This window comes from Vipera berus (assembly GCF_964194415.1).
Source record: "Vipera berus genome assembly, chromosome: 3".
NCBI lineage: Eukaryota > Metazoa > Chordata > Lepidosauria > Squamata > Viperidae > Vipera > Vipera berus.
Window position 1 is genome coordinate 33783043 of NC_138204.1, and position 14814 is coordinate 33797856.

At 38.0% G+C, this 14814-nt stretch overlaps 1 protein-coding gene across 3 annotated transcripts in view; it reads right to left on the minus strand.

The window, feature by feature from the left end:
• The window catches only part of RALGAPB (Ral GTPase activating protein non-catalytic subunit beta), an 81115-nt gene that overhangs the window by 30813 nt on the left and 35488 nt on the right, over positions 1–14814 (minus strand). For all 3 annotated transcript variants that reach the window (XM_081322612.1, XM_081322611.1, XM_081322610.1), the window contains exons 10-15: positions 10903–11104; positions 5499–5666; positions 2376–2490; positions 1580–1727; positions 333–397; positions 75–207 (exon numbers count right to left, since the gene is read on the minus strand). In XM_081322612.1, the coding sequence (XP_081178738.1) occupies positions 75–207; positions 333–397; positions 1580–1727; positions 2376–2490; positions 5499–5666; positions 10903–11104 (831 nt within the window). The remainder of the gene's footprint in view (positions 1–74; positions 208–332; positions 398–1579; positions 1728–2375; positions 2491–5498; positions 5667–10902; positions 11105–14814) is intronic.

Below are 14814 nucleotides of genomic sequence, written 5' to 3' on the forward strand. Positions count from 1 at the left end.
GATGCCACTTTTAAATAAAATGGGATTTGTAGACTGGTGTTTTTTTTTGCAAGTATTAAGGTAGACAATCTTACCATAATCTCTCAGCAGAGCTTGCGCAGGTCTCTCACTGTCAGGGGTTGTTGGTTCTGTGCTTCCTCCACTTGCCGTGCTAATGCCACTATTAGTGCGACTGTGACTTTTCAGGATAATATTCTCACCACCATTCTATTAATTCAGAAATCAGGCTTTGATGAGAAGAGGAAGGCTATTTTCAGAAAACTTTTGTACTTATAGGATAATCTGCTTTGACTCACCAAAGCATCTCTTCTTAAAAATGAGAGAAATCTTACCGTTTCCATCTGGCAACCAATGGCCTCTAGAAGTGCTGAATCTTGCACAATGTTCAGCATCGCCGCTGTAGAAGATTTAAGATATGACAATATTTTTTCAGTTAAGGTCTCTGTCTGTGTGACATTATATCTAATGATGTTTTTTGCACTGGAAGGCATTGCTCCCTATTTTTGAAAATTAGAAATTTCTTTTCAGATCCACATTTACCAATTTCAGGTCAATTCTACTATATTCATACCTTTTTTTTGGAGGGGGAGAATTATCCATTATTATTTTTCCTTTGAAAAAGGAATTAGAACTAGAGATAGTTTAATGAGAGTTAAACATCTCGAGAGCCATAATTTGTCCACCCAGAATCACACCGACATGTGCAATGGAGAAATTTTTGCACTAGAGTTTCAAGCATATATTGGACATGTGAATATATAAAGTCAATGCAGATATTAATTTTTAAATTATGAAAACAAAAATAAAATACATTTTATCAATGTCAATGCTTTGCAATGTCTTTGTACTGCCTTAAATTCCTTTGACAAAGGAATTTCTAAAGCACACTAGCCTTTCCCATGGTAATTTTGTTTCTACTGCTACTTGAAAGATGATCCCCTTCTTTTTTTGTGTTTTCAGAGACTGCCCTTTATTTCCTACTAAGTATATGGTAAAAAAGAAAAAAAATTATTTTGGGGGAGGGGATCGTTTAAACAAATAAATAAAAAGATGTGTTATAAAACAACTGAATATATACATCTGTCAAAAAAAATTGTAATACTTTTGGAAAAAAAAATAGTTTTTTCTGTATGCTATCAGAGGAAAGTACATTTTGAGTTGTTTGTCCAGAAAATACACCCTCTTCCAATGAGCCCCCAAAATATTATTCATCTGGAAGCGCAAGTATAGAACAGTATAGAACAGCCTGTGCTTTCTGCTTACCACCACAGTAGTATGTATCAATCACTTATAAACTCATTTTTTTCTTTCTACTTGAACATCATTTCATTTTTAATTTCCTTAATCAATAAGATCAAATTGAAGTCATCAGAACAATACAAATATTGTAAAAACACATTCACAAATTTTGAAGAACAGTTATTTATCACTCTGGCTCCTAATACCAGATAACAAGGAAACAAAAAAGTTAACTGTTCATAATCTCCAGCAACTGGAATCTGATTTTATGATAACTCAGGTAACATGCACAAAACTTTTTTCAAAAGCACACATCTCATGGATCAAGTAAAAAAGCAACCTAGTATCATCTGTGTGTTGTTAGGGTCTGTTTCTGTCTGCAGGGCTCCAATCAATATGTTCACAAGTCTCAGTTTCAAAGAAAGAAAGGTTACTGGTTTATCATAAGATGAACTTTCATCATTGCTGAATTTTCCTTCCAGAACAACCTGAAAAACAAATTTGAATATAATCTTTATTCTCTTTCATGCATTTAGCAAGTATCTAATAAAAAAGGATGTTATCTTACTTTTCCAATGTTATACTCCTACTCTGAACTAAAGAACACAACACAGAAATATTGCTCAATAGAGCTATTAAATAAACTATGCAACTGTAAAACTGATACTAACTAGCAAAACTTTTTTTAAAATCAATCTATGCAGATTGAAGAAATGTAATAAAAGTTTCAGTGAATCATAAGTATGAAAGTCCAAAGGAACGGAGTGGTAAGAAAACCCCAAGGAGATGTCAAGAATCTATCCGTATAGTAAAGGCCAGGGTTGACATTCACTTAACAATCACACTATATTACCAGCTCAAGATGCAAAATATGTATATGATCCTGTCTATTTGAAATTACAGTGTGGTATATGAATGTCCAAAGTCTTAAGTATTTTATCTTAATGAGGTATTAATTGATACAAGAATATTTATAATAAAATCACACATTCTTATTCATTTTCTGAATTTACTTTTTTTATGTAATAATACCATTTTTGCCACTTGGAAGTATCCTATACTAATTGCTATTTGGTTATGTTTAGACTATTATTTTTTTCAAAAAAAAATCACTGAAAGTCCCTAAAATCCATTACCTCCGATTTGATTGTTCCAAAGTGATGAGGAAGAGGCAACAAGGACAGTAAAATATTGATAGAGGCCCTTCTTAGTTCTGTGGGATTCACATATGTTTTAAATTTTGAGAGCTCCCTGGATAAAAAAACAACAAAATGATAAGTTATTTAAAAAATCTACAACTTCTATTTCAAAACAAAAATATCTTATTTAAGTGTGCACGTGTAGCATTAAAAGTCTGCTCAAGATTCACCAAAATGTCATGGTTTGCTGGTAGAAGACCCCAATGGAAAAATTGTAGGGAGAAAATATTGGAATTCTTATTCACCTTGAATACAGGTGATTTCACGTCATTTATACCTGAAGTTAAGGGCAAGATGTTCAACTCTGTTGAAATGCGCAGTGTTCTACCTCTGAAGATGTCAATATTTTAGATGGGTGGCTGCACAAGATCTTTTGGAGAACTTAGCACCTTAGTCAAATGTAAGTTAGTACATTGTAAGCAGAAGGTCCTGGTTTCAATCCCTAGCATCTCTAAGAAGGACAGGAAAAATCCCTATCTGATAAGTTAGTGTTCACAGAACTGGGATAGATGAAACAATACTTATTGCTATGCTTCTGTATATGATGTAAAAATAATTTTACTCTCAAAACAATCAGATTTATTTTTTAAACTTTAAAAGATGGATAAAGAAACCATATACATAAGACAATCCTTTTTTTAATTAGTCTCCTTTAAAATCAGTGCAATTATGTTTGCCAGTTGTAGCTAATAATGAAAGCTACATTTCTCAAAAAATAGTTATTTATGTGGTCTCTCCGTCAATAGTAAAAATCAATAATTAAAACAGAAAAATATTATCTAGTGCTCCCAACTCTATCAATTTCCCTTATCCATTTGTAATGGGATCAAAAGGCATAACATAAAATAGCATATATTTTACTAAACATTCATATAATATTATATATGTATGCTACAAGTCATTCAGAACATAACAAACCACATCAATAATCTTTCCCTTCCATTTTGCCCTTTGATCTGTTTTCTGGGTTAATACAGGTAGTCCTCAAATTACGGCCATAACTAAGCCCAAAATTTTTGTTGCTAAGCAAAACATTTGTTAAGTCAATTTTGACCCATTTTACGACTTTTTCTTAACATAATTGTTAAGTGAATCACTGCAGTTGTTAAGTTAGTAACATGATTGTTAAGTGAATCTAGCTTTCCCACTGACTTTGCTTGCCAGAAGGACCCAAAAGGCAATCACATGACCCTGGGACACTGCAACCATAATAAATATGAGTCAGGTGAAAAGAACAGACCCCGTAGCCTCTGTTGGCCGGCCTTCTGATTCTAAGCCACTCACCCTGTATGAACATCAAGTGAAAGCTGTATTGAAGGCTGTGAATCCCAGCAAAACTGCAGGCCCAGATGGGATGCTGGGGATAGTGGTAAAGAATTGTGCCGATCAATTAGCAGGGGTCCTGACTAGGATCTTTAACATATCCTTGTAAACGGCCTGTGTACCATCATGCATGAAAGCAGCCACCATTGTCCCAGTCCCAAAGAAAACAGCAATTAATTGCCTAAATGACTACAGACCTATCGCATTAACGTCTGTAGTGATGAAATGCCTCCCCCCAGACTTTGACAAACATCAGTTTGTCTACAGGGTCGACAGATAATGCCATAGCTACTGCTTTACATTCTGTAGCAAGCCATCTGGAGAAACCTAGAAGTTATGTCAAGATGCTTTTCATTGACTATAGCTCAGCTTTCAACACTATTCTGCCGAGCATCCTTATTGAAAAGCTGACTGACTTGAATTTTCCCCCTTCCATCTGTGATTGGATCAAAGACTTTCTGAGGGACCGGCTACAGTGAGGGTTGAGTCTGTTTCATCTACCTCCCTGAAGCTTTGCACTGGCTCGCCACAGGGCTGCGTGCTTAGTCCTACCTGTATTCACTGAACACATATGACTGTGTATCGTCTGACCCATCCACTGCAATCATCAAGTTCGCAGATGATACCACTGTAGTGGGTATTATTACAGGTGGAGACGAAACAGCGTACAGGGGGGAGGTACAAAAACTATCCTCATGGTGTCTAGAGAACAACTTGCACCTGAACATCGGCAAGATAAAGGAGATGGTGCTAGACTTTCGGAAGAAAAGAGAGGAACCTGCCCCACTTTACATTGGGGGGGCTGTGTGGAGAGAGTTTCCTCCTTTAAATTCCTGGGAGTCTACCTCTGTGAAGATCTTACCTGGAAAATCAACACAACCCAGGTGGCCAGAAAGGCCCAACAGAGACTCCACTTCCTCAGAGTCTTGCGAAAAAACAGGGTGGAACAACGACTGATGACATTCTTTTACTGGGCTACTATAGAAAACGTCCTCTCACACTGTATTGTGGTGTAGTATGCTAGCTTGACAGCCGTGGATAGAAAGATACTACAGAGGGTGGTGAGCACAGCACAAAACATCGTGGGCTGTCCCGATTCCACTAGATAACATCACCAGGGCTCGCTACCTTGGAAGAGTGAGGAAAATTCTCAGGGACAACTCACACCCTGGTCGGTACCTCTTTACTCTCCTACCATCAGGTAGGAGACATAGAAGTATAGCCAGCCGCACCAACAGGCTGAAGAACAGCTTCTATCCATGGACTGTCAGGCTCCTGAATGAGAAATATGATAGACTTGCGGGGCCGGTGCATTGTGCAATTAGCTCACATGGTGTAACAAGATGGTAGGTTTGTTGTCATTGTGAGTTGTGGGGGTGTGTGCACGAAGGGAGGCTCAGCCAATCTCATGTACACATGTTGTACTTTGATAATAAAGACTGATTGATTGATTGACAGTTGCCAAGCATCCAACTTTCATTCATGTGATGGTGGGAATGCTGCAATGGTTATGAATGTGAAAAATTGTCATAAGTCATTTTCCCCCAGTGCCGTTGTAATTTTGAACGGTCATTAAATGAACTGTTGTACCTGTATTCTTTAAAATACAGAACAGCCTTACTCAACCAGATACTTTCCATACAGTTTGTATAATTCCTTGACAACACGTTAATTCCATTTATGTAGTTCTGGAAATATTCAGCAATTTAAAAAATAATATGAATGTTATCAATTTACCTGTCAGGTAAGATAGTTTCAAGTGCTGAAATGAAGTAAGGAACCAAGACATCAATCCCCTTCAGGTCACAGCAGAACAAGGCAGGCGAGTTTAAGATGACACTAGCCAGAACTGGATGGCAAACAGAATCAGCTATCTGTAGTCCCTGAATTAAAAGCATGTAAAACCTGGCAGGAAAAATACAGTATATATAAAAAGTTATAGCAGGGTTCCCCAACCACTGGTCTGTGGACCAGTACCGAGCCATGGCATGCCAGCAACCGGTCCGCACATACAAGCAAAGCCCCATCTGCGAAATGCAGGCAGCACACAAAACCACGGACCCTCTGGTCCGTGGAAAAACCTCTCTCCACGGAACCAGTCCCTGGTGCCCAAAAGGTTGGGGACCTATGAGTTATAGGAAAGAAACATCAGCAAACCAAGATTATTTTAGATAGTCAACAGCAAAGAGAAATTTGGCATTTATAGTGAGGCATCATAAGCATCTAATGCAGGGGCGTCAAACTGCCAGCCCGCGGGCTGGATGCATCACAAGGAAACTGTACCCACCCCATTGCCAGCAATGGGAAAAAGTTCTGATACATCGCGCGACGTCACATGACGTCGCGAGTTTGACATGTCTGATATAAAGCATCTGCTACATTTTTCTGTTTCAAATTATCATGCTGTTCAGTCTTGCAGATGTTTTAATTAGTTATGCTGAATTAAAATATGTTATTTATTGCATTTATTTTTCTTTCCATTCAATCATGTGCAATTCTCAGTGACTTTCCTGCAGTTTTCTTGGCAAGATTTTTCAGAATTGGTTTGCCATTCCCTCCTTCCTAGGGCTGCAAGAAAATGACTTGCCCAAGGTTGCCTGGCTGGCTTTGTGCCTAAGGCAGGGCAAGAACTCATGGTCTCCATGTTTCTAGCCTGAGGCCTTAACCACTACACTGAACTGCTTCTTATATTTATATACTACTTTTATTTATATCCGACATTTATTCTGAGACCCTAAGACAGTTTACATCTCCCTAACAACTAGGGTAGACCTGTCAAACTCGCGACGTCGCGCAACGTATCAGAACTTTTTCCCATTGCCAGCAATGGGATGGGTGCGGTTTCTCTGTGACGCTCCGGCCCGCGGGCCGGCGGTTTGACACCCCTGAACTAGGGGATGTTGGGCTGAAAGAGAATGATTGACCAAATCATCCAGGATGACCAAATCATTCTTCTCCTAGCTAAAAACATAACCACCAGGGCTCACTATGCTGAGATGGCATGGAAATCTTTCAAACACAATGAGTAAATTACATTTTAAACCCAAAAGAATATGTCTTATTCAGCACATCATGACCTACTTTTAGAATGCTAAAACTAAAATGTAAGCGTAGGTTCATCTCATCTGAAGTTGTTTACTGATCAGAAACATGAAGGAGTAATTTAAAATACAATATTTTCTTCACACAAAAAGACAATTTGATTTAGGGACTGATTTCTTATACTTCTGTCCCTCCCTGTAAAATAAGACTCTCCACATTAAGCTATGTGTAGAATTACATATCACAAATAAAGCAAAAGCACCATTACAATTGGAACCCCGTGAATGAGAGCTTTTCATCTCTCCCAGAAGTTACATATATTATGTTATCTGTTTCTCACCTATAATAATCAATGATGCCAATTGCATAAACATGTCATAATCACAATATGCCACCATGCATTACAAAAGAACAATGGGGAAAATGAGTGTTCATTTGCTTTTCAGAGCCACAACCATGACATCTGAAATATGCAGTCTGGGTTAACAGTTTCACAATTCAAATAAACATTCTTTCTTATAAATGATATTACAAGAGTTTCTGCCAAACAGCTGAAGAATTGCTACTTGCCTTGAAGCACTCTTAAGTAATGGCAAAAAGTTATTTGCAAGTTTGTATGGCAATATTAAAAAAAACAAGAATTAAATATAAATTGTTGCAAGATGCTAAAGAAAGAGGTGGGCTAGGATTATCTGACTTAAATCTGTATTTTGCTGCCTATTGTATGGATGAAAGACTGGATGACTTTGAGAAGTGGGAGGTTATTGGAGTTGGAACAACATGATTTGACATTTGGGCAGCACAGCTATTTCTGTTATGACAAAGTTAAGGTTAATATAGATTTTAAAAATCATTTTATTAGATGAGCCATATAAGAGTTTGGAAGAGGTACAAAACAAGATTGTCTCCCAAAATACACACCAAGAAGTTTTTTTTTAGAAGAGAAATGATAGTTACACACACCTAATTGACCTACGCTGGTCAATTCTACTTTTCTTGAAGGAAAACCTAAATTAAAAACAAAAGGAAGATTGGAAACAGGAGGCCACACTTGTCAATGGTTTGCTAATGCTCAATTGACAGAAAGATTTAAACTGGGCAAGAATTACGATTTTATAAATGAGTAAACTGATTTTGAATTGGGCTTGTGTTCTAATGATGAGCATGTTATTTATAAGATGTATAAACCTTTATTGAAACTGAATATGGAAGATGTTAAAAACTGTATGATTAAATGGGCAAAAATTTTTTGGATATAATATAATGCTTGTGTAATGGTAGAGTATGAGGATTAAAGGATTGAAATTTACACTGAATTATAATTTGAGAATTTTTACAAGATGATGTACTTTTGGTATTTAACACCTGATAAATTGTAAAATATGTATAAGGTAGTGTCAAATATATGTTGAAAATGTAATAAATGTGAAGATACTTTTTATTATCCTTGGCAGACATATAAGAAAACTAAGAAATATTGGGATCAGATACATACTTTAATTCAGAGAATTCTTAAACTGAATTTAAAATTGAAATCAGTTTTCCTTTTAGGCCCTGATGGCTAAACAAATTGAAAAACATCTTGTTTTCATATATCACAACAGTAAGGAGATTTCTCTATGCAAAGGTGGAAGGACTTACAAATTCCTACAATGAAAGAATGAAGAGTGAATTTAATTACGGCAGCGAGACTTTTAGTAGCACAATATTGGAAGAAGGAAGAACTGCCGACTATAGAAGAATGGACTTTAAAAGTTTCCAACCTGGCGGAAATGGCAAAGATTTCAGCGTATTTGAAAGACCAGTCGCAACAGAGATATATTGTGGAGTGGAGAAGATGGATTGATTATATCCAGAATAAATATGGGACTAAAAAGTTTCACCTAGCATTTGAATAAGTATTGATGTGATATTTATATTGCTTGTAGTTAGTTTATAAGAGTTAAAGTGCGATAGATTTAATAGTTTATTGTTGTTTGCATAAGGTAGATTAAGATTGTTTGTATTTTTATACCCTGTATTGAGCTCTGGGAAGTTGGGGAGGGGGGAGGGGGAAGGGAGGGAGGTGTTGGGGAGGGTTGGGGAGAGGGGAGGGGGTGGGGAGGGGTTTTGCTTTGTTAAAAAATGTATTGTAAAACTTTTCAATAAAAAAAAGAAAGAATGAAGAGTGAACTTAATGGAAAATGGCTGAGATGGCAAAACTGACTGCTTTGATCCAACAAGTCTTCTCTAGCATTGTTTCTTCTTGGAAACCACATTGGACTTTTTGTTGAAACTGAATTAAATGAAACTTTAATTTTGGAATTTGACAATTAGAATTGTTTATGGTTAAATAAATAGTATGGTTAATTTTAGAGTAAGAGGTTAATATATTTTTACATTTGTATCTGTATCAAAGAAAATTGGAAGTCATTCTTTTTCTAATTCTTTTTTCTTTTCTGCACTTCTGTTTTTATTCTCAATCTTTCCTTTTTTTAATCCTTTCTTTTCCATTTCCTTACATTGTATATTTTGATGAAGCCTAATAAGGTTTTATGGGGAAAAAAGAAAAGAAAAATTTGCTACTTTCCTTATTGTTGTCATTATTACATCCTCTTACTATTAACATTTTCCTAAAGTGGTGTGGGAAGCATATAATGAAGAAAACTGTATTTTATTTGCCTAAAAAGATGGAATCCAGGAGACTGTGCTTTTACATACCAAAATGTCAAAGATATTATTCTTGAAATCTCAATTGAGAGGATGCATTTTCATTTAAAATTACTTACCGTATATACTTGAGTATAAGCCGAATTTTTCAGCCCACTTTTTGGGCTGAAAAATTCCACTTCGGCTTATACTCCAGTCAACAAAAAAAACTTACCCAGGACTTGTGCGCGGCCGAGGCTTTGGTGCTTCCGGGATCGCGCGCACCTCTCCCAAGCCACCGCCGTCCGGAGACCTGCCGAAGTTTGGGGAGGTTTGGGGAGGTGCACGCGCACCTCCCCAAACCTCCCCAAACGTCGGCAGGTCTCCGTTCCTCCGCGCCCTACCTGCCTGCTTCTTTCCGCAGCGGAAAGAAGCAGGCAGGCAGGGCGCGGAGGAACGGACACCTGCCGACGTTTGGGGAGGTTTGGGCGCCTCCCCAAACCTCCCCAAACGTCGCCGGGTCTCCGTTCCTCTGCGCCCTGCCTGCCTGCTTCTTTCCACAGCGGAAAGAAGCAGGCAGGCAGGGCGCGGAGGAACGGAGACCCGGCGACGTTTGGGGAGGTTTGGGGAGGCGCCCAAACCTCCCCAAACGTCGGCAGGTCTCCGTTCCTCCGCGCCCTGCCTGCCTGCTTCTTTCCGCAGCAGAAAGAAGCAGGCAGGCAGGGCGCGGAGGAACGGAGACCCGGCGACGTTTGGGGAGGCGCCCAAACCTCCCCAAACGTCGCCGGGTCTCCGTTCCTCCGCGCCCTGCCTGCCTGCTTCTTTCCGCTGCGGAAAGAAGCAGGCAGGCAGGGCGCAGAGGTCCGGAGACCTGCCGACGTTTGGGGAGGTTTGGGGAGGTGCGCGCGCACCTCCCCAAACCTCCCCAAACTTCGGCAGGTCTCCAGACGGCGGCGGCTTGGGAGAGGTGCGCGCGATCCTGGAAGCACCGAAGCAAGTCCTCGGTAAGCTCCGGGCGGTCACTTGCTTCGCGTCTCCTGAGGGAAGGGGGGGCGACTGGAGCGGGCATGTTTCCTCGCCTGCTGGGCGCCGCGATTTGCCCGGGGAACGCGCGGGCCCCGAATGGCAGCGTGGAGCGAGGAAGCTGACAGCCAGGGCTTCCCCGAGAGCCGCGGCCACACAGGGTATTTCTGTGTATTCAGGCTTGCAAAATGGCGGATCGAGCCTCTGCTGGCGGCAGAGGCTTGCAGAACGGCGGATCGGCTTATACTCGAGTCAACAACTTTTTCCAGTTTTTGGGGGTGAAATTGGGGGTCTCGGCTTATACTCGAGTCGGCTTATACTCAAGTATATACGGTAATTTAAAATCCAATATCTGAAGTGGCCAAACATTAAGAAGCTGAAAAACCCCTTCATGTGTAACAAAGGTATATAACAATATATTTGAACAATTCAAAATGTAAATCAGTACCGAGATAAGTAGGCTGGCAGTATATCTTCTCCAGTTTTCTTGCTACAAAATATTCTACAGAGTGTTCCACATGCCTCTGCTCTGCCAGATTCATAGTTGTCGGAAAATTCCCCTGCATCAAACATAGGATTGGAAGCCACCGTCTCTGCAGAGATTTGTGAACCTTTCCTGCGAAACTCCATATTTGCTTGTGTTGCTATAGCTAAAACAAAAACAAGAAGTACAGAGTTTCATTACATTTGCAAGCATATCCAACAGGCTCATGGGATCCTGGACACAAAGATCATGTCAAATTTAGTAATCATAAAAAAACATTAGTTTACTGCATTTACGTTAATGCCTCTGTTTATAAAGCATTTAGGGACTATGACTTTTGTAAGAAAATTAATTCCTTTCACCTTGACACACAAGTAAATCATCTCCTCCTTCAGCAATCCATGCTACCCAAGCACAGAAGACTCTGCTCCATTCACATTCTCAGCCAGATGCATCAACAAAATTCCCTGAAACTTGTTTTACAGCGATGTCATTAATTTTCCTTCTCCACTATATAAATCCTTTATGTCCTCTAAAACTTGACTTGACTTTTTAACTATCTGCAAGCTCTTGGGTTCCCAATTCCTTCTCCTTTACCTTTTGCCACTATTGTGAACCTACACTGGAACTAGAAAAAAGGATGCAGGCAGATGCCAAATTCCAAATCATGTTTATGGAAAATTTTGCTTCAAAAAAGCCAAGAGATATATTTCTATAGTACCAGAGAAAATGCTCAAAAAGAAATGCCTTCCATACACTTCTCAATTTTTTTCTCCTACTGTTGTTTCATCTTCATCAAGCCTGCTTTCCAGAACTATGAGTCGCTTTTATGAGATACACAAGGCATGGTATGGCAAAGGTGGCCTGAGTGCTGAGATGGAAATTCCTGCATGCTTATGAAACCTTTGGTGGCATGGGCTGAGGAGAAAAAAAATCAATATAGTTTAAAATACATCAGAAAGCTACAAGGAGTTCGCTCTTCTCTTTCTGTGGCTAACAGGCATCAAGCATATTTTATTCACAAATTTCTACGGTCATTAATGCTCTATGGAAACATGTAACTGTTCAGATTTTTCTAGCTCTAAATCAGATGTTCCCTACCCTATTCCTTTTTTCCAGATATGTTAGGTGGATTCTAGCAAATATGAACAGTTTAAGATCATGCAGATGGATGCTCACAAAAAAGAATAATTCCAGCACTAAAAAAGCAACTGTTAGTCCAATTCTACCTTATTAGGGAAATGGAGAAAGATATTTTACAACGTAATCCTATGCAGGCTTCTTCAAAAGTCTCACTGAATTCAAAATTCAGAGTTACTTCAAAGAAAACTACATAGGATGCAGCCTATGTCAACTACAGTCTTACAAACAGAAGCTCTGCCCATGCACTGAATGTTTATTACTAATAAATTGGTAATTTAGAAGAAACAGGTTAAGATAAATTTTATTCTTTTTTTAAAAAAAAAACAATTTCTTCACTAATTTTATTTTGGTAACTAAATCCAAATCTTTATGCGTCTTCCCATGAGCCATTTTTTATCCTGAATAAGCTATCCAGCAAAATGTTATATTGGGGCGGAGGGAGGGAGGAAAAAACTACATGCAGAATGCATACAAATCAAAACACTAGATCTGTGTAAAAGAAGCTTTATGGGAAAAAAACATGGTTAGTGCAAAGTCCTATAATTCATGACACGAACACAGACTAGAGTACGGAAAATGATGGGACTGATTTCAGGCAGATTTGCTTTTGCCAACAATCTTCCCCACTTAAAAAAGCACACACAGCTACTTGTCTTTCCCCATGGTAAAGAGCAAAAGCTACAAGGAATGACAATGATACAAATGTTAAAAAAATGGGATTATGAAAAAAAAGAAAAAGAAAAAAAACATGACTGCAATTAAAGAGAAGCTACTAGTTCCTACTTACAAGATTTATAAGAAAGAAGAATTTGGATAAAAGATGCTGCAAGATAATAGAAATAAAATGGAAATAAATCAAAGGACAGCAATAGTTATAAAATACTTTAAAATGATGAAACTGTAATAACAAGTTAAATAGTGTTTAGGGTTTTGAAACATATATTAAAAACTTATGATCTAGCAGGCTTGTTAAACACATAGGAAATTAGCATTACGGTTCAAAATTATGATTTCATGCAGAATTTTGAAAGATTTAAAATACTGTCATGGGTTTCATATATTGTACATTTAGTTTTACAGTATTATTCAGAAAGCAACTTGCTTTTATTCATATATCAGCAAATGAAGATCTACACTATAAGGAAATCATAAAGAGACGGAAAGAAAGAAAATTTACTATCTGTTTATCTAACATCAGATCAGTTTATCTGCAGTTTCTATAGGGATGGCAAAACACTTTAGTGATCACTCAAACCCTTTCTTCAAAGAAAAAAAAAGCAATAGAAGAAACTTTTATTCAAGGTTACCTGCACTTTGTGGGAAAGTGGAGAGTGAAAGAATTACAAATCATCTGGGAAACAAACAGACCAGGAAGGGGTTCATAAGAAATCCCTTTTAATGTAAATGGTAGTTAAGGATCTTATTTCACTTTGAGGATCACACTGGAATTAATTAATTTGTAACTATGAAGATTTGTGTGGGAATAGGAATGTATTGTTTGTTTTAAATTAAAGCTAAAACAAATCCAATCATTACTTATTTGCTGTGAAGGTATATTTGCATAAAATAGTGCCTGCATAAATCAAAGCAGAATTAATTATGCCATCACATCCACTGATAAAACAAAAATGTCTCCAACCTTAGAAAAGCCACTTCCCATATGGCTTATTACTACCATAGCAATCTCTCATTTTACATAAAATGTGAGGCAACACATCTAATTTCTCTGCGTTGTACCGAGGGGCTGCTTGAAACCCTGAATAATGGCTTAATAAAGAAGAACTGAGGCAAGAAAAGAGAACTGTTCAAGCTTTCTCTTCAAGGGTTCTGCAATCTGTAGCTGCTATCAACAAGCATGCCTTCTGCACATTTGTTCTCTTACTTCAAGGGCATTTTTAAAGTAACCCTTTATCCATGTTCATGTTGGCATTTTTTGCAACAGCTGCATTTATGTTCAGATTCAAGACTATCTAAAAATAAGAATTTCCAGCAACCTATTTGCTTTTCTAATATAGAAAAGTTTTGAACGACAAAAAGACTTGAAGCAGAGAATGTTCCACCCACAAAGTACATGTTTGTGCAAAGGACTACTTTCAGCAGTGCTTCAAAGTAATGAAATACTGTACTGTAATTCCAATATTGGCTATGCAAATTATCCTCTACAACACAGCAACTACAACATAGAAACAATCTTTCACCAAGTCAAAAGATTAAAATAACATAATGTTTCTATTTTAAGAGAAACAGGAATAGTCAAACAATAACACACAACCAAATGTAGCAAGCAAGGCTAGAAAAAAAAGAATAGAACAGGGGGAAATGGTTCAAAATCAGACTCAAAAATTTATTTGAATCTTTATTAGTTTATACTGCATTACATGTAGTTTAGCCTACACAAACAGGCACATGACACTTGAATGTTGAGAAATTACAAAAAGGAGAGACACTCCATTTCTTTACAGTATCTCCTTGAGTAGCCAGCAATTCCTCTTGTCCAACAGTTACTGTAATTATTCACTCAGTTACTGCAACTCTTCTGAGTTTGTCTATCACTTCATAAAACAAATTACACTATCCGCTGATCCAGTTTTCTGTATTTGAATTTAGCAGCAGTTCTGTAGAGCAGACATGTCAAACCCGCGACATCACATGACGTCGCGCAACGTATCGGAGCTTTTTCCCCATTGCCAGCAGTTTGACACCCCTGCTGTAGAGCTTTAAACAAAGTTCTTT